Below are 26,610 nucleotides of genomic sequence, written 5' to 3'. Positions count from 1 at the left end.
CTGGAAATTTCCACTACATGCATCTGACGAAGTGGGTATTCACCCACGAAAGCTCATGCTCCAAAATGTCTGTTAGTCTATAAGGTGCCACAGGATTCTCTGCTGCTCCTTATCAATGTTATCTCAAACCATTCTGTTGCAGTCTAATGCATTACGACTTGTCAAAATATTGTTGATGGCATTCTGTCTTCCACTGAAGGTCCACTAACTTATTTACACCATGCCTTATTGACCCAAAGGCTCATCTGGCAGGAGTTTTAAGGGTTATTTTGCTTGAAAAATGACTGGTTATTCTTTTCTGTGACACAAGGCTTAATAAAGCCTTTAAAATATATTTGTAGACTCGCATTGCTGACAGTCAAAGAACTGGATTATATATAAAGATCTTTTTGAAGATCTTCATAAAATATAGAAATAGCATCAAAAAAGAAAAACAGATGTTGGTCACCTCCAAGGCTTCCCAGAAAATAAAGATGTTAGAAGCAAACAACTTTTACCAAAGAACTTTAGTAAAGTCAACAAATATTGACAAAATTGAAATTGAAAGTGAAAACATTGTCTGAATTATATTTCCAAGCTTGTAACCATCATAAATACTGTTTGCTATCTTTTCTAGCCATGTCCTAAAACAGTGTCTATCATAATTCATTGAAGTTTGAAAATCCAGTGTGTATACATACACACACTTCTGTAACATGATTATGCTGACAATAAGTGATACAAGAAGAGACAAGAGAATTATTTAGGTGTTGTGATAGACCCAGGTCAGCTGGGTACAGTAAAAACAAAAAAAAACAAAACACAAAAAAAAGTGCACTGGGGTTTTTGGTTGTGGGGTTTTTTTTTTGGTACCACCATGGAGGAGGTGGTGAGAGCACTGGTGCAAGCCACAGTGGCCCAGAAGGAGGCAACCTAGGCTCAGGTGATGGCACAGCAGGAGTCCATGAGGTTACAGCAGGAAACCAACCAATTATTAATGAGCCAGGCGACCCAAGATTGAGCCCTTCTGCGCGAGGTTGTGGACACCTGAAGATCCTCACCACCCAGGCCCGGGGGTCCAATGAGACGCAAACCCTGAGGGCCACCAGTTGTCTGCCAAAGATGACGGCAGACGATGATATAGAGGTGTACCTCCTCTCATTTGAAGAGACTGCACAGGATGAGATGTGGCACTGGAGCAGTGGGCCAGCATTCTCGCCCCTTTCTTGTGCGGAAAGGCCCAGAAGGCCTACTTTGATCTGCCCACTCGGGATGCTGCTGATTCCTGGCTGAGGGCAGAGATCCTAGCATGATCCGGGGAGACGGCAGTGGTACGGGCCCAGAGGTTCCAGGAGAACAAACCTCCAAGATCGCAACTATTTGACCTCATACACCTTGCTCGGAAGTGGTTACGGCCCAAGGCATGCAGCCTGGAGGAGATTTTAGAGACTTTGGTCATGGACCATTATATGCGGGGATTGCCACCAGATCTCCGCAAATGGGTCTGCCAGAACGATCCATCCACCTACGACGAAATGATCACATTGGTGGAAAGACAGATGACAGCCAGGGAATTAACTCAACTACCCAAGGAAGGCCCCTCATGAAGCAAACACTTGACCCCGACCATGGAGGGTTGGGCGGCCAAACCCCCAGGAAGTCCTAGGTGGATGAAGAGGGAGGTCAAAAATCAGTTGGGAACCCAGAAGGAAGGGGAATGCCTGAGTGGAGGGAACCCTGGGACTAAACCCCCTAACCCATGTGATAGGGGAGTGACTAGAAGCAATTACAGGTGTTATGGGTGCAGGGAGTTGAGGCACATAGCTCCCCAGTGCCCCAATGTCATAAAGCCAAGGCAATGGTAACCTGGGGAACGGGGCAGACCCATGCAACCCACTCAATATTGTAGGGGTCGCAGTCACCCCACATAAATATACAAGGCAGGTAAAGTTGAATGGCGTAGAAACCTTGGCACTTGTAGACTCAGGGAGTGCTATCACCCTGATTTCGGGTACATTAGTGAAGCGCAGCCAGTTAATCCAGGCCAAGCGTATGAGGGTAAGTTGTGTCCATGGGACTGTTAGCTACTACCCCATCATACCAGTATGAATTGAAATTCAGGGAAATGTCACCTGTGTGAAAGCAGGGGTAGTCCCAACCTCCCATACTCCATGCTCATAGATAGAGATTTTCCCGGGGTGGGAAACTTGCTCCCACCAGAGGAACTGGAGAGAGAGGAGCTCCCCGAACTTCAGGGGGCTTCCGCGGCAGAATGTCACCTCCCATTTTTCGCAGAAATGTCACAGGAGCTATTCCCTGTCCTGGGGAAAAGCAGGAAGACCAAAAGAGAAAGAAGGGCGGCCAAGGCCTTGGGTACCTGAATCCTGATACAAGGACAGAGGGCCGCCTGTGTAGGCAGATGTACATGGGTAACTGAAGGGGAGGGCCCTGAGACAGAGGAGAGGTCAGAGACCACTTCCAACCCCAACCTCACGGAGCCAGCCGAGAGGGCAGAGACAGATCCCTCAGAGTTCAGGCTGTTAAGCCCAAAGAGAGAGAGAGAGAGAGAGACTGACCTTTGGATGGGACCAGGTGGAAGACCCAAGGTACGAGAATGCCAGGAAGGAGGTGGCTGAGATAGATGGGGTACCCAAAGAGGGAAAAGCCTGGGGGCCAGGGCCTTATTTTGTGATCAAGAGGAATCTCCTATACTGGGTTGTGCAAATGCAGGAGCAAGAGGTACACCAGCTCCTAGTCCCCCAGAAACACCAGAAGGCAATATTAAGCCTCGCTCACAGTCACCTTTTCGGAGGACACTTGGGAGTGGAGAAAACCCAGGCGTGAATCTTATGCAGGTTCTTCTGGCCGGGGGTACATGAAGACGTCCGGTGGTACTGTGCCTCTTGCCCCGAATGTCAACTGCACAGCCCTCTTCCACGTCTAAGAGCTCCTCTGGTACCCCTGCCAATCAAAGTTCCATTCGAGTGGATCGCCATGGATCTTGTGGGGCCGCTTGAGAAAATGACCCGAGCCACTAGTATGTGCTTGTCATCCTAGACTATGCAACCAGGTACCCAGAAGCTGTCCCCTTACGAAATATAGCTTCCAAGAGCATTGCCAAAGGATTAGTGGCAATCTTTGCCTGGGTAGGGCTACCAAAAGAAATCCTCACAGACCAGGGAACACCATTCATGTCCAAGTTGATGAAGGACTTGTGTTCCCTGCTCCATGTCCAGACACTGCGGACCTCGGTTTACCATCCACAAACCGGTGGTCTGGTGGAAAGATTTAACCAAACCCTCAACCCATGATAAGAAAGCAAGGACGGGAAAGATTGGGACAACCTACTACCGTACCTCATGTTCGCCAGCCATGAGGTCCCCCAAGCTTCTACCACATTCTCCCCCTTTGAGCTGTTGTATGGACACAGCCCCCGAGGCATCCTGGATATAGCCAAGGAAATTTGGGGGAGGAGGAACCCACTGAGGGGAAGAATGTAACAGAACATGTAGTACTGATGAGGGTCTGGATAGCCTGGGTCACTCCCATAATGAGGGAGCACCTAGAGAAGGCCCAAGAGGCCCAGAGAACTTACTACGACCATCAAGCCAAGCTTCATCAGTTTCAAACCGATGATCGAGTAATAGTACTGGTACCCACGGCCAAAAGTAAGCTGTTGGCCCAGTGGCAAGGGCTCTACGAAATAGTTGAACCTGTAGGGAAAGTAAATTACAAGGTGCAACAACCAGGACGTCGAAAAGTAGAGCAGATATATCATGTCAATCTTCGGAAATCATGGCATGCACGAGAGGCATGCACTGTGACTTGAGAAGAGCTGCACCCAGGGAAGAAAAATCCTGAACAGGTGAGGGTGTCTCCTGATCTAACGACAGCCCAGAAGAAAGAGGTAATTGAGATGATTGCCCAATATCAAGATGTATTCTCAACAAAGCCGGGTTGCACAATCGGGACACATCACCATATCATCACAAACCCTGGGGCCAGAGTAACTATGAGGTCCTACTGGGTGCCAGCAGCCAAAAGGGAGGAAATAAAAGCGGAAGTCAGGAAAATGCTGGAGATGGAGGTCATTGAATAATCGCACCGTCAGTGGTCCAGCCCAATAGTGTTGGTGCCCAAACCTGATGGCACCACAAGGTTCTGCAACGACTTCCGTCAACTAAACGAGATATCCCAGTTTGATACCTACCCTATACTCCGCATAGACGAACTAGTGGACCGTCTGGGGTATGCCCGGTACTTGACAACCTTAGACTTGACAACGGGGTATTGGCAGATTCCCCTAGCTGAAGATGCAAAGGAAAAGGCTGCGTTTTCTACAACAGAGGGTCTCTTCCAATATATGGTCCTTCCTTTTGAACTACATGGGGCTCCAGCTACCTTTCAACGCCTCATGAACAAGTTATTATGCCCCCAAACCAGTTACGCTGTGGTCTACTTGGATGACGTGGTGATTCACACCCCAGACTAGGAGACCCACTTGGAAAAAGTGAGGGTGGTCCTTGATACCTTCCAGCTAGCTGGCCTTACAGCGAACCCTGTTAAGTGCGCTGTAAGGTTCACGGAGGCCATATATCTTGGCTACGTGGTAGGAAAAGGTCTGGTAAAACTCCAACTGAATAAATTAGAGGCCATCCAAAATTGGCCTCGGCCGAGTTGTAAGAAGCAGGTCCGAGCATTTCTAGGGGTGGTGGGGTATTACCGGTGTTTCATCCCCCATTTTGCTACAAGGACAAGTCCCCTAACAGACTTAGTGAAGACCCATGGTCCTGATCCAGTTAGATGGTCCGATGCAGCAGAGAGGGCATTCACGGACCTACGGACTGCCCTCTGTAGTAACCCCATGTTGATAGCCCCAGATTTCAACAAGGACTTTATCCTACAGACAGATGCATCCGAGGTAGGGTTAGGGGCCGTCTTGTCACAGATGGTTGGGGAGGAGGAACACCCAGTTCTCTACCTCAGTAGGAAACTCCTTCCGAGGGAACAAAAATGTGCAGTAGTAGAGAGAGAGTGCCTCGCTGTAAAATGGGCCATGGAAGCAGTGCGCTACTACTTGCTTGGGCGCAGATTTGTCCTCATGACCAACCATGCCCCTCTTCAATGGATGCAACGGAACAAGGAAAAGAACACAAGGGTGACCAGGTGGTTCTTATCCCTCCAATCTTTCCAGTTCTGCATAGAGCAGGGAGTCGCCATGGCAATGCCGATGGCTTATCACGTGTACACTGTCTGGCATCCCAAGGTGCCCAAGCCCTTGGTGTTGAGCAGGGGGGAGGGATATGTGATAGACCCAGGCCAGTTGGGTACAGCAGACTAGCAGAAGGCAGATATACTGGCCACAGGATTAACAGTTTTCTGTTCCCTGACTGACCAGACCAGGGGCTGCTCCAGGCAGAACACTTGACTGTAATTAACCTGCAAAGAGTCAAGTGAGGCCATTAAGTTAATGTGACCACCTGACTCTAAGTAAGACCCTGCTGATACTAGAAAAAGGGTTCACTCCAGTCAGGCAGAGGAGAGCCAGGGAGTCAGAGGAGAGGAAGTGCGGCTGAAGGGCTGGTTACTGAAGACACCTTCAAACCATCGTTAAAGGAGCCCTAAGGTAAGGGTGAAGAAGGGAGAAGCAGGATATCTGTGGGAAAGTGGCCCAGGCAAATGTAGCAACTCTGGAAGTGAAAGGTTGGCTGCCAACAGCTGCCACCATTAGGGTCTGGGCCGGAACCCGGAGTAGAGGGTGGGCCCGGGTTCCCCCCAACTCACCACTACAGGAACATCTCCTGGGAGGGGAAGTCGGGCCCCTGTCAGGACAGGAAGCTAAACAGTGACTGTGGGAGTTCTCTCACTAACCTCCTTGCTAGCCTATGATGAAAAGGGCTCAGTAGACTGAAACCCTGGCTCTAGAGAGAGAGAAGGGCTACATGGAGGGTCACAGTGAGCCACTGAGGCTAGCATAAACCGCCTAGAAGCACAGGACCCACAGGAGCAAAGTCAGAGCTCTGCCACAGTGTGTATTAATGTACTATTAGTTTAAGCAGTGGATGGCATATCATCACCAGCCAAAAAGTGTTTTAAAAGCAATAGCTTCTATTGATGTTTAGGGACTTTTAAAATGTGCTAATTGTCCCAACAATGAAAGTTATGAAAATGTTATGTTTTAGCATATTACAGAATTGTTATAAATCAATATAATTCTGTATATTATCTTTCAAATTCCTACTGATACCTCCTTTTTCAGAGATAAATTCTTTTCACATGTGCCACAACAAAAGATACAAACAGAAAGATAAGATGATAGTCTTCAAAGATCTACTGCCCTATTTGTGAATTAATATGGTAAAGGCCCCAATTCAGCAAAGTACTTAAACCTGTTCTCTACTTTAAAGTAGTCTTTACGTTGATTTAGAAAAGCAATCAGTCAATGGGGCAGAAGCATGTTTCTGGAGGCTTTGGAGAATACCAATCGACTTAAGTATGTGTGTAGTTTTGTTGAATCGACACTTGAAAGTCCATTCTCTTCTAAAATTCAGGCCATCAGTGGTGATGTTCTATCACACGAAGAAAGATAGGGTATTAATTTGTCTTGTGCTGTATCAAGTGTATTTAGACCCATACAAAGGGCTAAGTTCTGTCCTCTGAGAGACGTACTCAACTCCTAATAATGGATGTTGCACACACAAGTATAGAATCTGGCTCAGCACGCGATAAAATCTCACGTCCTAGATGCAATTACAAAGAAATAGGATGAAGGCGATGATAAAGCAAGAGTAGAAAATTTTGGAAAAAGGTGACAGCCAAGTATCTACTTGCTTGTTTCCTAGTCTATAGCCATTTTCTTCCGTGCTCATTTCAGTGTATTTAGTTAAGACTAACTTACTAAAATATTGAAAACCATTACACTGATCAGTGTGCATTCATCTATATTATTCATTAAAAAGTTTAAGGTGTAAATGCTGTGAAGTAGACTTGCATGCAAATGATAAGCCTATGACCATGTGGGTGTTTAATGTATTTCATTGCTTATTATATAGTTACCCTTGGCTGGTGACTAGGGAAGAATTAAGTCTTTCTGGGACAGCAAATGGTAAGGTAAAAATTACTTTCCACAATACCTCAGCCATCCAAGTTACATTATATTGGAGCCCTCACATTATATAAAGGTTCAGTAAATGGCTTCACATGTCGGTAGAAACTCTACAGGCTCTCTCAAGGACTAACTTTGTTTTAGGGTAAATGTTCCACAGGAACAGAGAAGAGAATACACTGTTAAGATGCTTTCCCTATTTCATACACCTCCGTAGCAAAGCAGCTATGGAGCCATCAACTCCTTCCTGACACACATAATTGTAACATAAGGGCCAGGAGCTTCTACTTAATGAGTTTACATACAGTATTCTAAAGAAGGGGAAAAAGGGTTAAATTGGCATTAAGCCAGCTGTTGGTACAGATTCTAAATATAGGTCTACACTGCAGCTGGTAGGTGTAAATCCCAGCACAGGTAGACGTGCTTGAGCTAGCATGCTAAAAATAGTGTGCCCATGGCACCATGGGCTAGGTGCCTGAGCATGGATTCAAGGGCTCGATGCAATTGTACTTTGGTGGCTAACCCAAGCAGCCACCCATATTCCTGCTCTGGGAAATACACCTCCTAGCTGCAGTGTAAGGTCTTGATTCAGGAGAAAGCCTTTCAGCACATAGTTAGGTCCCATTCATATATGCTGGTGCCCTCATCCAATTATATAAATATCCAAACAAATAAATGGTCTTGTGACAGATTCTGCAGACATTTTGTGGCTATTCACAAAGTCAGTGGGACTTAAACACATGCTGCAAAGTTAATCATATGCTTATTTGTGCTCCTGAATAGATGTCTTCATGGGCAAAAGCCTTAAAATATTTAAAATAAATTTTAAAAAATTACTAAGTCATATTTGCCCTGTAAGCATGCATACATGTATTTTACATACAGTGTTCTGTAAATTTTGGTATCCATCTACAGGCATTTGCTTAGTGACTCAAGGGTGTACGAAGTACCGTAGTCAGTTGCCAAAAATGGAAGCAACAGGTATACTCCACCTGGAGGAGATTATAGAGATTGGTTTATTTAGACCTATTTAGAAGGAATTGGATTGACAATTTGCTTCAAATGAGTCCTGGTCCAGATCAAGCCCCAAGTGAACTATGCACAAATCATACTTTTCACTTATGGCATATAGTACCTACCACAATTCCCTCTATGTTCCACTCAGGAGCCATAACCAACCATGCTATTGTTCAATCTTCCACAATGCTATTTTCTACTACAAAACCAAAATTTCAAAATGATTTTTATTTCTTTGAGGAAAATGGGTTTAAAATGGTGTAGTAATCACAAAGGCTAAAGTCATACTGACACTAACTGTAGAATTTACATTGGACTTTTATAGTAGAAATTTCTTTAAAAAATAGATGTGCACGGTTGGAAACTTCTAATATGATTAGCATTTTAATAAAACTCTGACTCCTTTCCAAATACGTCCTTGCAACAACTCTGTGGAACAAGTAAGTTTTTACTAAATATCAATTTATGAAGGAATTCTCCAGTATGGTATGGTATAGTATACGAGGACTACTTAATAGGGAATATGGCTAAAATACAATTAATTTCCATGCCTAAGGGAATGAAATTCATAATTCACAACTGACAATCTCCAGAGAAATTCGTCATTAGCTAAACTAACCTGTATAGCATTATTGTTCTCTATGACATATACATTGTTTGTGGTGTGTGTGTGTAATAAAATTATGGTTTATATTGGCATTACAGTAGTGTCTCAGGGCCCCAAACAGATCAGCACACCGGTAAGGTAGGCACCTCACAAATTTATGGTATATTTATGGAGGCCAATGACCTTCCCCTAAACAACGTTGACTTGATATGAACCAACTCCCATCAACAATACTTTGATCTAACAGGTTCCAACCTGGTGGGAGTACCTCCAAACACCAGGATATGATCATTGAATACATTGCCTAATCAGTTGGTAGCTGCCATCAGGGTGGTGCCAACTATTACATTCTTAGGCCTGTCTGTGAATATACATCATTGGTTGCCTGTTGATTGACTGTTATGATTGACCTATGATTTCTGTGGAGAGTACTTCAAGAAAAAAAACATCTGGTTGGAGTGCTTATTCATTTAAGGAGAATACCTTGGGGGAAACCCCTGGAGTGCTGGCTAAATCTGCATCTGCTAACTCTCTAGTTTTATGTTTTCTAAGGTACCCAAAAGCTTGCTGGCATAGATGCCTTAAATCTTCAATTATAGTAATATTATTTAAGTATGTCTCAATTTGCACAGCACTCTTAAAACCATGACCAATATGTAACAATAAATTCAACAGCACCATGTAATATGAGAAAATGTTTCTTGAGCACTCGTGAAGTCAGAGTTGATATGGATTCAGAAAAGTTTGGTCACCGCAGTATATAAAAAGCAAAAGTTGTTGCTTGCATGAGAATCTGTATTTCTAAAGGAACTCAAAGATGCTCTCTGTACATCAGTTTAGGAGACCATCACAGTTTAAAAAAAAAATCCTGATTCAACAGCTTTTGTTTAGAACCATCTTCTAGAAACACTTATCTGAAGTCTATTGCAGAGGCTAACAGCCAGTTTCATAAAGTAAGGTGGCAATCTGGGGAAGGAGACATTGTCAGCCCTATAAAAATTGCTGTCCTCTATTTCAAGATGAGGCGGGGGGGATGAAGGGCTAGTTTAAAACATGGCTGTGAAAATTAATGCTGAGCTAAATTTTTGAAATTTTGCACATCCATTTTAAACAAAATCCCATTGGCTATTTCTGAGTTATCGATAAGTCAGGGCAAGATTAAATTGGGAAGAAAAAAAAAAAAAAAAAAAAAAGTGGCTGCATAAAGCAAGCTCACAACTGTTGACATTTTTTGTGAGGTTTCCCAAATGATAGCACTTCTAGCTCCTTTTAAAAGCTACATCACTTCAACACTGTGATAGAATGCAACTATTGTGGCAGAATGCAATTGCCTCTCCATGTCTTTATTCATTTCCTGGCCTCTGAAGACACAGACATAACCCCTAAGAAGGGGCCTCTGGAATACCTAGTATTGTTTCCTAGGTTGTTGCATGTTCTTCATATCAGAGCACAGAGATGCAACGGTGAATTACATAAACTATTCATTTTGACTGTGTCTGCTCCATGTGAATATCCACACGATAACTAAAGATCCCAAAGTCATGTCTGATTATGCACTGAGGAGTCTTTTGTTGGACCAAAGTCATGAAGAACTCTTTAGAAAGCATGTTCCAGGGATATGACCCTCAGCAGCACCAACATCCTTCTGACAAGATTTTCAGGTCAGGTATGGGATTTATTGATGGGAATCTCCAGGGTTAGTTCCTTTTTCTGGTGTTTAATTAGCACCATCTCAGGAAAAGACCTTTGACGGAATGGGACACCCATGAAGATTTTACTTTATGCACCTTTAAAAGCTTAAATTAAAATAGATGCACTAAGATCAGTACAAGTAAAAAGCTACCACAGAAACTTCCCAAAAGACAAGTTGCAAACTGTTACTCAAGATAATGAAACTATGAAATGGGAAATGAAAAATTTTAAAGCAATCTCTAGTGCTGTAATTAAAGAAGATATAACTACAGATAAAAAATGGAAACTAGAGGTGAACATCCACTCTAAAAATGGACAGGTTCAAGGAAATCGGGAGAAAGCCGAAATCACAGGTCCTACAACCATCTCATAGTTGTGAGGCCATTTTCAAAATAAAATTTCGTCATCAACTTTTACTGGTTTTCATTGCACTTCAGGTTTCCCAAAATCTGTTTATGGGCAAGTGATGGTCACCCTGCCCACTAAGCCACAGTTTTGCAAACTGTCACGATTTTATTGTGAGTCCCAAAATATCTGATTTTTCTTGAAGCCCCAGCTCTTGGAGTCCTCTGATTATGTGAGAATCTCAACTTTAATTTGAGAAATGAACGTTTCTAGCTTTAATGATTGAAAGATGACAGAAAAACTTGAAAACATGAACCCTAGAAGCTCATAAGACAAATAAAAAGCAACCAACATATAATTATCTTTGAAGATTTCATGGTTTTGGGCAGGATAACTCAAGATTTGTGAATAGCTGAAGTTTGCAGTACTGAAATCAAGTGAAAGACTGGAGGTAGCACTATGGTCACACCAGCTGAAATTTGGAGCAGGGAAGAAATGCCTGTCTACTTCCCCTTATATTTGTAGCCAGACTCAGCCCCTCACCCTCGTCATTAGCTCTTTCGAGTGCAGTCTGCACAGTTTCCTGTTATGCTGTTACAAAGCCACAAACACCAGAAGCTCCTCAATGATGTTAGATGCTTGCTTAAAGCTGCATTGGTCTATATTACCAATTGTATTCATGCAATTAATGTAAGGAATGAGAGATAGTGTGAGTGAGTGACGGCCAACAGCAAAACAAAGAAGCAAATATCGCCTTTTATGGAACCATGATATTGTCTTGGTGAATCTCAAGACTGGCAGCCAGGTGGGGTACCAACAAGAAAATGTAACAGCATGCTAAACTCGGGACCGGACCAACAGCAGTAGAGCCCTCCTGTGGATCTGAAGGGACTTTGGGGACTCTGGTCACCTAGAGGTCGATCTCTGGGCAGCTGTCGCCTCGTCACCTCAGCCACCTGTGAAACTGAAACCAGCATCTGCGTCTGCAGCCTGCCAATATGAATGTGTTGTGTGTGAGAGTATAGTTGCACAAGTAAGGGATGCCAATAAATCAATCCTCAGTGCTGCTCTAGTTAGATCTTTGTTTGTGGTTATTTCTTGGCTGATTGTCAGGACAGGCAACAACATTATGCCTATATGGTGTAAGTAATCCAAGACAGAATTAAGCTCATAGTTCCTGAAGTATTACTGCAAATCACATACATCACCAGCAATTACAAATATTTCCATTGGCATCTGCCTTTGAATTGAAAAAACAAAACAAAAACTGCCCTATTCCAAATACATTTTTCCTCTCAAGCTCTTCTCTGCTTTAAAATTCTGCACAGAAAGTGGATTTTTTCTTCAATATTAACAGATCATTTTGCATCAGAATACTGTTTTTGGTAATAGAAGCCAGCAAACCTGGAATGAAATTGAAGGGCAATGAACAAATGCAATCCCATAAAGGTTTGAACTCAAACTGAACTTACACCAGTTAATAAACAGCACTAGCAAAGCTGAGAAGTTTGAGCGCCCAGTGCAACTGACAGAAGAGTTAACACTCCATGAAATTTGTGGATTTAATCTGAGAAACACAGAAGAAATACTCTTATCACATTCCATCTAGCCCCAAAATGCCAGAGCAGATGTATCCATCAGGTCATAATTTCTAATTATAAAACTTCCTAGAATAAAAACCTGTATGTGACCTTCACATATATTGCTGCCCTACAAACCTCTGATACTCTATAGTTGAAACACATTTAGTTATGACTCAATACCTTATTTACTTCACTGACCATAAGCAGCTTTCTAAAAACATTATGAAGGCTTGAGTTGGTGTCTGTATATGTATTCCTGTGACTAACCTGAAACATTTTTAATTTTCAAAATCTATGTGCATAGGGTTTTAGTATCACCAATGTTTGTCAAATTGGATTTTAAGCATCCTAAATCAAACCTGCTAGCGATGAAGTAGTTCATTATACAGCCTACAGAAGGAGAGTCTATACCAGGGGTAGGCAACCTATGGCATGCGTGCCGCAGGTGGCACGCGAGCTGATTTTCAGTGGCACTCTCGCTGCCTAGGTCCTGGCCAACTGTCTGGGGGGCTTTGCATTTTAATGTAATTTTAAATGAAACTACTTAAACATTTTAAAAACCTTATTTACTTTAATACAACAATAGTTTAGTTATATATTATAGACTTATAGAAAGAGACCTTCTAAAAATGTTAAAATGTATTAATGACAGGCGAAACCTTAAATAGAGTGAATAAAGGAAGACTCGGCACACCACTTCTGACAAGTTGCCAACCCCTGGTCTATACACTCCTATATAATTTTACAAAAGAAGCCTAATTAAAAGAATACAATCTTGTTTTAAAAAGCTTGCAATTTACCATTATGTAGAGCTTTTTTTTAGCAAGATGTTGCTTAAGTAAAATGTATATGTAGCACATTATTGTATCATATGAAAAAATAAATTTAAATCCATCCAAAACTACCAGATATATTCAAGTATACTGCTTTGACATTCACTGTGGGCCTGATTTTGCTACTCTTATTCAGTGGGTCTAGTTATGGACCAATACACTACTTGAATGTGTCTAATGTGTGTACGAGTGAAGCATCGAGGCCTATAGACATGGAAGGAAAATAATAGGAGCTTCAAATGCAAAGAAGATAATAGGAGCTTCTCCAGAATCGTCAGCAGGCTTCTCACCCTTAAATGATATTAAACTTTGAGAGTTTGAGAGAGTAGAAAAAGAGAAGAATTAGAGGACATAAGAAAAGATGAGTTTTGTCTGGTGGTTTCTCACACTATTCACTGTCTATGATGCTTAATTACAAGTGAGGATCTAGAGGAAATGTTCAGGTTAATAAAAATTGGGAAAACGCTACACTCAAATTTATGTTTGAGCTGGAACTTCTGGAAGGTTTGATGAAGGCAGAAGTTTTGGATTTTTTTTTTTAAATAGCATTAGATTCAAAATGTTAGAACTCTGAGTGGTTTGGACTTCACGGGTTTTTTAAGTGGGCCCTGCTGAGCCTGGCTGTTCAGACAGCCAACCAGCTATTAATGACATGTCAATGAACATGAATGCGTGCAGACCCTGCACATTGACTGCTAATATACAGGTGGGAATGGCAGTATGGACACTGTGATGCTAGGGAAAATGGGACAAGCTAGGGGAAATAGGACAAGCACATCAGATAGAGACAGCTGAAAAATGTGAATGCCTTTTTGTGGAAAAAAAAAACGTGGTTTGGGGAACTTTTTCATCCCAAAACTGTGACCACACACCAAACACAGAATTTTCATGGAAAGTTGTTCCTCTGAAAATGTTTATTTCAGGAGAACCAATATGGAATTTTTCATTTTCCTGGATGCCTGCCATGAAAGCTCTTGTCATTTTTACTTGTCAAATTCCCAAAAGCCTTTCAATCCTGACTGCCTGAGAGTGAGCCTGGCTGCTCAGTCTACCCCTGCAGATCTGGAATTTGGAGAGGCAGAGCACCCTGGGCTCTGATTTGCGGTGCTAGAGCTGGGAGAGGAGCAGAGAGGCAGAGCGCTGGGGCCCTCTGCCTGGCAACCCCCCAGAAAAGCTTATGTCACTTTCACTGGCAGAAACTGAAATTGACAAAAGCTGTCCAAGCAGACTACCATCACTTCATATTGTCCAATGGAAAAATTGGGGCAGGGGCAAAAGTTAAACCGTCTCACAGAAAATTTCCTTTTTTGAAAAAGGGAATGTGTCAGAAAAAAAAGATTCAGTCCAGTGATTGAAATTTTAACCAGCTACACTCTTTGGGCATCCCGAGAGATCTTCTGATGAAGAATGCCAACCTCCCCCACTCTTTCTCCAGGTAGGGAAGTTTGGTGGGAAATATTTCCTGAATCTCCCCCGGAACAACAAGGAGGAGTCTCCAGAAGTGGAGACAACAGAATTTCCTTTAAATGGGAATAAACCTAAGTGCCACAGATATGATTCAGGAAAAACATACAAGAGACAAAGGAGATAAAGAAATGGTTAGTGACGAGCCTAATCAGTAAGAAGCCAGGCACGGAGGAAGATACTCAATACCAATAGCAACATCAACAGAACCGTATGAAATTGCCATTGTGTCTCTATTGATGACACTCCAGCTAAAACCCCAGATAAATGTGTATGGTCTTATACATTCCACACTTGAGTGAACGACACTGTTGTAGTCATGTAGAAAGACGAGGAGAGGTAACTCTAGTAGGGAAAAATCTGGGAGCTTTTTGAATGGGGGGGGGGATGGGGAGACAGGGAAAGAGTATTGTAAGCAAGAGAAATAAAATTAAAAACACAGCAGAGATTGATTCCTGAGAGGCAAGAACATACATTTGTTTACTTGTACTTTGGATTTTTTCCTCAAATGGTCACTCGCTCGTTTTCAAAAAGTTTAGAACTTGGTTGGTTTTCAGAAAAATTCAGTCAAGTGTACTTTAGAACTCAGCTCCTTTTAAAGTCCTACCCAACATTTAGTGTAAATACAATGAAGAAATATCACCATGAACCAAAGTCTCACAGGAAGGGAACCTATTTATACCATCAGCAATCTGGTGTCTTAATTCATTGTGTTTGACAATGCTTAAAATGTGAGGTTTCCATCATGAGAGGACTGGAGAGCCATACTCTCTTGCCCTGTTGCTACAGAGGTAATAATAGGTGTGGTCCCACAGCATAAAAGGTCATACACCTTATTCTTTCTGGCCTCCTCATGAACATTACATGCTTCAGCAACCATAATCAAGGAGAGGTGATCATCATAGGCCTGGTCTACATTATGACTTTAGGTCAAATTTAGCAGCGTTACCTCGATTTAAGCCTGGATCCGCCCACACAAGGAAGCCCCCCCCTTTTTTTTTTAAACTTAAAGGGCTCTTTAAATCGATTTCTTTACTCCACCTCCGACAAGGGGATTAGTGCTGAAATTGGCCTTTCCGGGTCGAATTTGGGTTAGTGTGGAGGCAATTCGATGGAAATGGCCTCCGGGAGCTATCCCAGAGTGCTCCATTGTGACCACTCTGGACAGCGCTCTCAACTCAGATGCACTGGCCAAGTAGACAGGAAAAGGTCCGCGAACTTTTGAATTTCATTTCCTGTTTGGCCAGCGTGTTTGCAGAGCTCATCAGCATGATGTGCACATTGCCGGGGCACATTGCCTGGCCCGTACTTTGTGAGAAGTCTATGACTATGTCCCTCTCGTCACCGCTTTGCTGTCGCCTTCTCATCTGGTTTTGCGCTAAACAATTGTCTGCCATTACTCTGATGGAGGGAGGGGCAACTGACGACACGGCTTACAGGGAATTAAAATCAACAAAAGGGGTGGCTTTGCATCAAGGAGAAACACAAGCAACTGTCACACAGAATGGCCCCCTCACGGATTGAACTCAAACCCCTGGGTTTAGTAGGCTTTTGATTTCACAAAACAAATCAGGTCAATGTCTTGTTTTGATCCATCTATCTTTTACATCTTAGTCTAGCAGCAGACAGAGCAGTATGACTGCAAGCCATCGTCATCTCCTGGGTGCTCGGCAGAAGATGAGAATGACCCAGCTGAGTCACTCCCATGTCTGCTCAGGCACCCCTGACCATTCTCAGCAAGGTCTGCTAAAAGAGCACCCAGGAATACAACGACAATGGCTACCAATCATAATGCACCATCTGCTGCCAAAAGGAAATGAGCTGTTGCTGTGTAGCAATGCAGTCCCAGGTCTGCAAGCAACCAGGAGACATACGGTGAGCTGGGCGGGCTCCATGCTTGCCGTAGAATGGCGTCTGCTCAGATAACCCAGGAAAAAAGTCGAAAACCAATTGCCTGCCTTTGTTTTCACGGGGGGTGGGGGGGCTAACAACATGTACCCAGAACCACCCTTGACACGCATTGGGATCTCAACCCAGAATCCCAATGGGCAGCGGAGACTGCAGGATAGTTACTCACAGCTATCCACACTGCAATGCTCCTGAAGTCGACGCTAGCCTCGGTACTATGGATGCAGTCCGCCGACTTAATGCACTTAGAACATTTTGTGTCGAGACACACAATTGACTGTTTAAAAAAGCGATTTCTAAATAAAGACTTCTACAAATTGAACCTAATTTCATAGTGTAGATATACCATTAGTTTACTACTGTCTGTAAAATAGACAGACGATAACAATGTACCCATGTTGTGTTTCTCAGAACCATATATCCGGAACAAACATTATGATGACACACTTACAGATGTTTAGACAGACTGCGTTTGAATAAGCGTTCCTATCTTGATAATTTTACATATGGAGATTCAATCTCACTGTGGGACTGCCCACACTGAGACAATCCATTGTAACAATTGTGTCCCTACATTACGATTTACATCAAAGTGAGAACCTTTCCTTAATTTTAATAAAACCAATTTCATTTCATATTTCAGTGAGCTATAATACATGTGTATTGTACCTGAGGGCACCTCCATTGGATCACTGGTAGAAGACAACTCACTCACAGTTCATTTGGGATAAAACCACTCAGCTTTGCAGTGCAATATCATCAAAACTTTTAATAAGACAACCTAAGATACAAATGGAAGGAGTCTCAGAGCACCATAATAATATAAGAAAGCATATTCAAAGGATGACTATTTGGTACAGTACAAATGTAGAGTCTGAAATAAATAAGCTTTGTCTATAAAGCTAGATGTAAAACATCTGAGCTGATGTGCACATTAGTTATGAGTGCCATGTTAATTAGAAATATTACATGCTGTCCATCAGTGAGTCGCAGAAATGCAAGAGACATTTGTCAGTTTTTCTGCATGAGTGTGTTTTGTTTTGTCAGAGCTTTAAACCAGTCATGTTTTATTCCCAACTCCGAACCTGCTAAGAAGATTCACTATTTTAATGAACTAGGGCCATGTTTTAAGCAAAACAGGGTCAACTGAAGGTTATTATGGACCTAGGGTTATCAACATGTAGGGCAATTTACAGAACATGAATACAAAGGCTGTAATCCTTGCAGCTTTTACATTCTAACTCAAAGTTGTCAAAAATATGAGAAAGCGTCTCATTAACCAAACCTAGGCAAACTTCAGGGAATTGAGCTTAGCATTATAGACTCATAGGTCAGAAGGGACCAATATGATCATCTCGTCTAACCTCCTGCACAAAGCAGGCCACAGAACCCTACCCATCCACTTCTATAACAACCCCTAACCTATGTCCGAGTTATTGAAGTCTTCAAATTGTGGTTTGAAGACCTCAAGCTGCAGAGAATCCACCAGCAAGCGACCCATGCCCCACGCTGCAGAGGAAGGCGAAAAACCTCCAGGGCCTCTGCCAATCCGCCCTGGAGGAAAATTCCTTTCCCGAACCCCAAACCATATGGCGATCAGCTAAACCTGAGCATGTGGCAAGGTACTCACCAGTCGCTGAGCAACTAGCAGGAAGAATTCTCCTGCACGTAACTCCAAGATCTCCATCCCATCCAACATCCCGTCACAAACCAATTCAGCAGACTTATCTGCTGATAATCACAAGATCAACTTGCCGAAAATTAACACTTATTCTATCCTAATCATGGCGCCTTCCATAAACAATATCAAGGCTTAGTCTTAAAGTCTAGATCATGTCTTTGCCACCACTACTGCCACCTTGGAAGGCTGTTCCAGAAACTTCACTCCTCTAATGGTTAAACCTTCGTCTAATTTCAAGGCTACACTCACTTGATGTCAGTTATACCCCATTGTCCTTGTGTCTACATTAGTACTATAGCTTAAATAATTCCTTCTCAGCCTCCCCCAATTTTTAATCCCTTGAGGTTATATTTCTATTTTAGAGCAAGCATACCCCCCGCCAGCATTATCTTTTAGGCCAGGCTAAACCAAGGCCACCATCTCCCGTTGAGTTCTCCTGTTCATAGGCAGCTTTTTCCATTCCCTCGAGATTCATCCTAGTATCCCGTCTCTGGAACCTGTTCCAGTTGAATCATCCTTCTTAAACATGGCGACAACGCAGAACAGAGCTACACAGTATTCCAGGTGAGGTCTCACCAGGTGCCTTATATAATGGACTTAACACTCCTTTGTGTCGGAAATTCCTATGCCTGATGCCATACCTAAATGCATTCGCCATTTGCTTTTTTAACGGCCATATCGCATTGGGGCTCATAGTCATCCTGCGTAACCAATACTCCAAGGTCCTTACTGCCATCCTCTGTTGATTCCTTAACTGATGCGCCCCAATGTATAGCTAAAATCTTATTATTAATCCCTAAGAGTGCATGACCTTGCGACTGTTCACTATTTTAAATTTTTCTCCTATTTCACTACTTACTCTAGTTTACCAAAAGGTCTATCAGATCTTCCTGTATGGTATTCCAGGTCCTTCTCTGTGTTGCAAAATACCCCGCAGCTTGTTTCATCGCCAAACTTTATTAGCACATCCCGCTCTTCGTGCCAAGGTCAGTAACAAAACAGTTAAAAATAGATCATGGTCCCAAAATCCGATCCTTGAGGGACTCCTCTAGTAACCTCCTTCACCCAGCCTGACAGTCTCACCCTGCTCAGAGTACGGACCGGTATATGGAGTTCCCCTATTAACCAGTTCCTTATCCTTTTCAATTTTCTATTCATCCCCATCTTATCACAATTTAACTAACAAATTCCCCATGTGGAACCGTGTCAAATGCTTACTGAAATCAAGGTAAATTAGATCTACTGCATTCCTTTGTCTAGATAATCTGTCACTTCTCGAAGTAAGAGATCAGTGTTGGTTTGGCACGATCTACCTTAATAAAACCATGTTGTAATTTGTCCCAATTACCATTGACCTCAATGTCCTTAAACTACTTTCTCCTTCAAGAGCTTTTTTCAAGACCTTACATACTACAGATGTCTAAACTAACAGGCCTATAGTTACTCCGATCACTTTTTTCCCTTTCTTGAAGATAGGAACTACTTTAGCAATTCTGCCAGGTCGTTACCAGTACAACCCCTGAGTTTACTGATTCATTAAAAATTCTCACTAACGCGGCTTGCAATTTCATGCGCCAGTTCCTTAATATTCTTGGCATGGAGATTGTCTGGGCCCTCCGATTTTGTCCCATCAAGCTGTTCAAGTTTGGCTTCCACCTCAGATGTGGTAATATCCACCTCCATATCCTCATTCCCGTTTATCATCCTTCCATCATCCCTAAGCTCCTCATTAGCCTTATTAAAGACTGAGGCAAAGTACTTATTTAGATATTGGGCCATGCCTAGGCTGTCCTTAACCTCCATTCCATCCTCAGTGTATAGCGGTCCCACTATTGCTTTGGGGTTCATTAAAACCAGAAAATGCAGGAAGCCCAGATTCCCACTCTGTAAAACTAACACTGATGTGAATCTGATGTAACAACTAGAATGGAGTCACATTGGTGTAAAACTGGTGGAATAGAAGGAAAAACTAAGCTCAAACCCCATAGGCACCAAAGCCAGACTTCTGTGCAGATCTGCTGTGGTTTTTACAAGAAGATACAGCAGCACTGTAAACACAAAATACACATAGATATATATCAAGCCCAAAATCCTATCATACAGACCCACACACACATGGATTATCTGTGTACATTTTACTGTTACTGTAGTCTCAGACTTTCTTTAAAGGAAAGACTCATGAACGATGTAGCAAGAGGTCCTATCCATACACTGAGCATGGTGGAAGAAATTTCTATTAAGAACTGGGCAAGAGAGGGATGTATATGTGGGAAAGGGAAGTCAGATAGACCAGATGCAGAGAAAGCCTTTAGTAAAGTGATGATGTGCAATTCAAACTAGTTAAGTGGAGATGCATCAATTGTTCAATATGATTTAAACTTGAGTTACAAGAATCGTAGATTGGTAGCTCAAGCAGGTTTCTAGTACTATTGATATTGAAGGAATGGAACTTGAAAAATGTCCACAGAGCTACAAACGACCATTAACCCTTGTCTCCCGCCCCACCCCACCCCCCACCACACAGTTACTATAACCCAACAAACAAAATATGGACAGTTTAAGTCCAACAATAATAGATAAATGAGGCTCTGTTAGCAGAATAGACCTTTCTGTTTGGCTCTTTCCAATCACAGATTTACAGAAAATAGGTTTCTTGTTAGCAAATGTTTTTCTTTAGAGTGATCTCAATGTTATAGACATTATCCCACCCATTTGATTACTTAAAGATTATTTCATTTTAGTTCACATCTATTCCACTCAGATTTCAAATTTAAAACAGACATTTTCCAAGGGTGAGAAACACAATTGCTGCACGAAAGTGAGCAATTCTGCATCAAATCATAAATAATTGTTTATTTTGACACATACAACTTTTAGGCATTCATGTTTTTTAAATGTAAGAGTTTAAGCAGCTCTTCAACAGTCACAGAGCTTAAAAAAATATTTCCGTAAAATCTGTCATCTTGATGTTATGATTGATGGTGTTTATTGTCAGATATAAGTAAGTATCATCAACTAGTTGTACCCATCCTGAACCTATGACAGCACAGTTTACATGCTGACAATGTAAACACAACAGTGACCTGGAAAAAGCTGACCTCCTAACACTAAGCTGAATTTGAATGCACCTTTCAGCTTTTTCTCAGATCTTAATCCACACTATTTTCAAAATATAATAGCTCAGCCTTGTTCACAGCATTACATCCTAATACTGCTACCTATGTGGGTTCTGACCACTCCCTGCAAAATGTAGTAAAATGCCAAACTGCTGAATTTTAGAAAGATTGCTGGTGAAAAACATCAGGTAATACCAGCAATCTTTTACTGACATGATCTTGATTTTACCTATTGAAGTCAATGAGAGTTTTGCCACTAATTTTAATGGAAGCAGTACCAGTAGTGGATTAATCGTTGGCAAATTAACGATTTGCTGTACATAGCAAATTACACATGCCATAGTTACTACATAGTAACACAGGAAGTAACAAGAATATAGAAAATCAACATGCATTCATTTCTGTCTTCAAAACAAACAAAAATTACGTGGTAAATTACATTTATACTTGTACTGCTAAATTGTATTTTTCCTAGCATATGCAGTAGTGTAAATATAATATGCAGCAAGGGGATATTTACTAAATAAACTCTTTTTTGAATTATATAATTAAGAGTCTCTCTACAATAAACATATGCTCTGCATTTCAAGAATGAGTTCTCTTGTTTCTTGCTCTGACGTAAGAAATAAATGCTCATGAAATACAAATTTATAGTTAGAAGCTCTTCACATAGGTGCCTTATCAGCCAACATTTTTGGTCACACCAATGATTAATCCTGTTCCAAAAGACTTGAAAATATTGAAGTCTGGTACCAACTGTGTGTGTCATCTTAGCCTACCAGCAACACACATTTTTTATTTAACCACATGAGACCAACAAAGAATGGCAGACGATTATTATATTTCACACAAGTTACTTTCTTGACTTGAAGGTTATCTCCAAAGCGTTGTATAAAATAGCTAACTTTAGTTTACAAAGCCTCAAGAGGTTATCCTCAAAACAACTTATGTTTTTGTTACTGAGTAGGTAAAAGTATTTGAGTGAAATAAAATCAACGGGCAGTATGAAGAGGTCATGAAAGAAGGAGCTTCTGCTTGGCTGTACACTAAAATCATCTAGCACAATTCAAGAGGAGATATGTGAGACACACTGTGCCAAACTCCTCTCTACCTTCTCTCCAAGAAACCCTGCTAACAAACATGATTGAAACCAAAATCTGATGCTTCATATCACAGTAAGTTTTCCAGATTCCACATTCAGTTATTTTCCAGAAAACCATATCAGTATTATTCCTATTCAAAGTGAATTTCCATGCAATGCTATTGTACAGCATCATTCCTTTTAAAAAAGAAAAGCACTCAACACAGAAATACCAGCATCCCACAAGTTCTGCAGAAAGGCTGGAAGTGGACATGCTACAATTGACTGTTAAGGCACTTTGTATACAGGCTTTTATATCCACGTGGAAACAATACTAGAAAATCTTAAATTTAGATATCCTACCTTCTTGAACAGCCTGAAATGGGTTGTTGCCATCCACAAATGTCACAGAACACGTGATTTTCTCTGTCTGTAAGATTTCATCATTCTGGTTGAGGTCAGCAACTGCCATACGAAACACCTCCTCATCCTTTTTGGCAGATTCATCAAAAATTGCCCCTGGAAAAAATAAAAAAATAAATAAAAATAAATAAATAAATAAAAATAAAAATTCCTCTTTCATGCTGACTTGACAAGTTTTACAATTTAAAGGCATCCCTTCACCCAAACAATAGTGCAGCCACCTGTAAGATAAATAGTTGCAGGATTCTAACTTAACTATTTAACCATGCGTAACAACTGTACAAAGTTTAGGACAGAAAATAAAGATATCACTGGAGCAAACTAGAGAAACTGGGGGAATTTAAGTAGGTACAACATAAACTTCCCACATTGTAATTTGCCAAGGAAAATGAGACACTCTGGAATATATTTTATTATTATAACTGGGCAAGACGTCTGTTTTACATCTCATCCAAATGACAATTAAGGAACTTAACATTAATGTGATCAAGGCTGGATACTACGAATAAGCTTAGAATTGTAGCAGCACTTCTATAACAAGGTGTAAAAATCCTTTGGAAAATGGGCTAGCCAGGACAATCGGCATAAGCAAACATCCTCGGTGTAGATCAAAGCTCCACTTTCTATCAGATTTGCAAAACAGTTACACCCAGTAACACCAACTGAGGAGCCAATCCTTAAAATTGATTAAAATGTAATTAATATATTGTATTTGAAAATAATGTCACCTTTAAAAAAACCTGACAGAAGAGGACTACAGGGTTTTGTCTTTCCCCTGAAACATTCAAGCCAAGCATTAAAAGCACAGAACCATTAAATTCAGCAGGACTTCGCAGAATACAGGCTCTTTGGTTCACTTTTAATGATTCTGAAAACAATTTTTCAGGGATATTGAACTAAGTTTCCTCTTCAAGGGTAATCTAAGTGTTTATCCTTTAATACTGTGCTCTCTATTTTTGGCATCACAATTGCAATTCTGAATGTTGTCTATCTGTTGTATGATTTTTTCTATGAACCCGTTAGGCCATACATGGTTCAAATCACAATGGTTGATTCCATTACACTTTTAGAGGCCTCAGAGCTGAGCGTTCAAGCAGCCTTTGCAATGCTAAAATGTGTTTTCATCAACAAATCCAACATATAAAGGGGATCCTTGAAACCTAACCTGAAAAGATCTTAATCCTTAAAAGAGCTCTTTAGTCTCCAGGTTTTTCTTTCTGCTAATGCCTCCAATAATACAGCCAATTAGTGCCATCTGAGTTTTGTGATACATACAGTCAAAGATGATAGGAACTTTGGTTACTGTTGGCTTAAGATGAATTTCAATCAGCACAGAAGAGGTCAATCAGCACATCCTGACATAGCATCTACTTCACTCTCAGTTCCACCCCCGTCCACTCCTATACCTTTTTTTTTTGCTATTAGCATGTCATTATTTTCAACTTTATTTCACAATTTGGATCAGGGCACAAGAAATTTAACTCTACCTTTAAAAAAACCCACAACTTTTGGCACATTAATAATAAAATAGCTAAATAGAAAATTCTTCCCATTCAGGCATCTCATCTTTGCTTAAGAGGCACAATGTGTCAATTTAAAATAATTTATTCTGACCAAACTGAATGTGCAGCTTCAAGGTTATTTGTCCTACTGGCAAAGACATGTAACAGTGTGACCCAAACAGTATCAGTTAACTGCTGTTTCAAGAATGAACAGGTCTGAATTGCCTGTACAATCTCTCTCAACAAAAGTCAACCTGGAAATAATAAAAACGGAAGAGAAATATCCATTTTGCTAATCCACAGTGAAACATAAGGGGCAGCTTAATACAAATCCTGGTCCTCATCCTATTGAGGTCAATGCCCAATCTCCTGTTGACTAAAATGGGAGCAAGACCAAGCAGCCCACTACTTAACAGCTGATTTGTGCAATTCAATCTTCTTATAAATGAATCTAGGACAAATATTTTGTACTTGTGTCCAAAATTAGACTCCTCAAACCATATTTTATTTTAACAGGAGCTGTAAGTGCTCAGCACCTTGCAAATCAAGTGACATAGGTAGCGAAATACGTATTTAAGAGTCTCACTTTACATACACAGGTTTGAAAATTTCACCTCATTTGTTACATATTCATCCGTACAGAAGGAGAAGAACTTTGGCTAGGCATTGACTCTCACACTAGATAAGTGTTTTTTTCCCCCTTTTCGAAACCATCTGACGTTCTAATGAATACAGCTTAGTCTGACTGCTCCTTCTCCTCATTGGCGTTAGTTTGTTCCAGTGTCTGAATTCAATTACAGTGTACTTTCTCAACTACTGATATTACATTATTATCTTAAAGGAGAAACCTAATGTAACTGGTAGAGCAAGGTGTTAACACAGAGATCTAAGTCAGAAACTCTGAGTTCTAATTCCTGGCTTCACCACAGACTTCCTGCATGACCATGGGCAAGTAACCCCGAGCCTCACTTTACCCATATGTGAAATGAGAATAAGATGCTCTTCTACTGTGAGGCTTAAACCATTGATATTTGTGAAGCACATCAGGTTCCTCAGACATTGTGTGCTATAAAATATATTATTACTAGCATGAAGCACAAACAGTTCCATGTGGCTAAGCAAGTGACATAAAATCCATTCATGAGTGTAAACACTAGATGCTATTCTGTCAGCATGAACATAGGTTATAAACCAACACCATGAAGCAAAATGTTTAGTGCAGTATTTCCCAATCTTGGGACGCCACTTGTTTAAGGAGAGCCCCTGGTGGGCTGGGCTGATTTGTTTACCTGCCGCGTCCACGGGTTCGGCCGATCACAACTCCCACTGGCCACGGTTTGCTGCTCCAGGCCAATGGTAACTGCTGGAAGTGGCGGCCAGCACATCCCTCGGCCCACGCTGCTTCCAGCAACTCCCATTGGGCTGGAGCAGAGAACCACGGCCCGTGGGAGCCGTGATCAGCCAAACCCGTGGACGCGGCAGGTAAACCAGCCCGGCCCACCAGGGCTTTCCCTAAACAAGTGGCGTCCCAAGTTTGGGAAACACTGGTATAGTGGAACTGTAGTCAGCCAGAGAAGCAGGGACTCAGCACCTCTGCAAGTCAGGCCACTTGATTTCAGAACCTAATCATAAATTCAGAAGCATAATTTTGGGCACTCGAGTTTGAGTAATTGAGAAGAGCATTGCTTGTAAACCAATAGAGATGCTCTGTCACTACAGACATGAAACATTTCTCTTCCACTATTCTGTTATCCCACTGCTCCATACTACTTTCCCTTTGAGTCCCAGCTGGGGGATCCAAGACCATAATGACTACTGAGATGAGTTTCAGTCTCCTTGGCTCTCTGTGTGGGGCAGAAGAATGACCCCCTTGACCCTAAGTAATAATAAATGAGAGGCCTGATCTACATGACAAAGTACTCATTGATTACGTCTTCTAACTGAAAAATCAATTAAGTGTCAATTCTGTAACTCCAGGGACAATATCCGTTTGTGTAAGGTTTTGTTATTTTCTTTTTCAGACATCTAGCTTTTAAAAATAATCAATGTTGGTAGAGCACTGCAAATACTGGGCCAGATAATTTGGCCCAACTCTCTACATCCTCTCTTCTGCTCCTGCAGCACAAAGGGAGTGGAAATCCTCCACAGGGATTCACCTGCTACGGGAGAGCCTCCAGCAGATGTGGAGCTAACATGTCTTCTTTCACGAGACTCCATGGGTTTAAGGTGGAGAGTGGGAGGGTGTGTGGAGCACTGTGCACTTTACCAATCCTG

The 26,610-nt window shown here is 41.7% G+C and overlaps 1 protein-coding gene across 1 annotated transcript in view; it reads right to left on the bottom strand.

Moving 5' to 3' along the window:
• Positions 1 to 26,610, bottom strand: part of GRID2 (glutamate ionotropic receptor delta type subunit 2) — a 1,102,380-nt gene that overhangs the window by 885,203 nt on the left and 190,567 nt on the right. The window contains exon 2 of the mRNA XM_075066158.1: positions 22,775 to 22,930. Within this exon, the coding sequence (XP_074922259.1) occupies positions 22,775 to 22,930 (156 nt within the window). The remainder of the gene's footprint in view (positions 1 to 22,774; positions 22,931 to 26,610) is intronic.

The sequence above is a fragment of the Chelonoidis abingdonii genome, chromosome 5, assembly GCF_003597395.2.
Source record: "Chelonoidis abingdonii isolate Lonesome George chromosome 5, CheloAbing_2.0, whole genome shotgun sequence".
Lineage (NCBI taxonomy): Eukaryota > Metazoa > Chordata > Testudines > Testudinidae > Chelonoidis > Chelonoidis abingdonii.
This window is presented reverse-complemented; position numbering and strand designations above follow the sequence as displayed.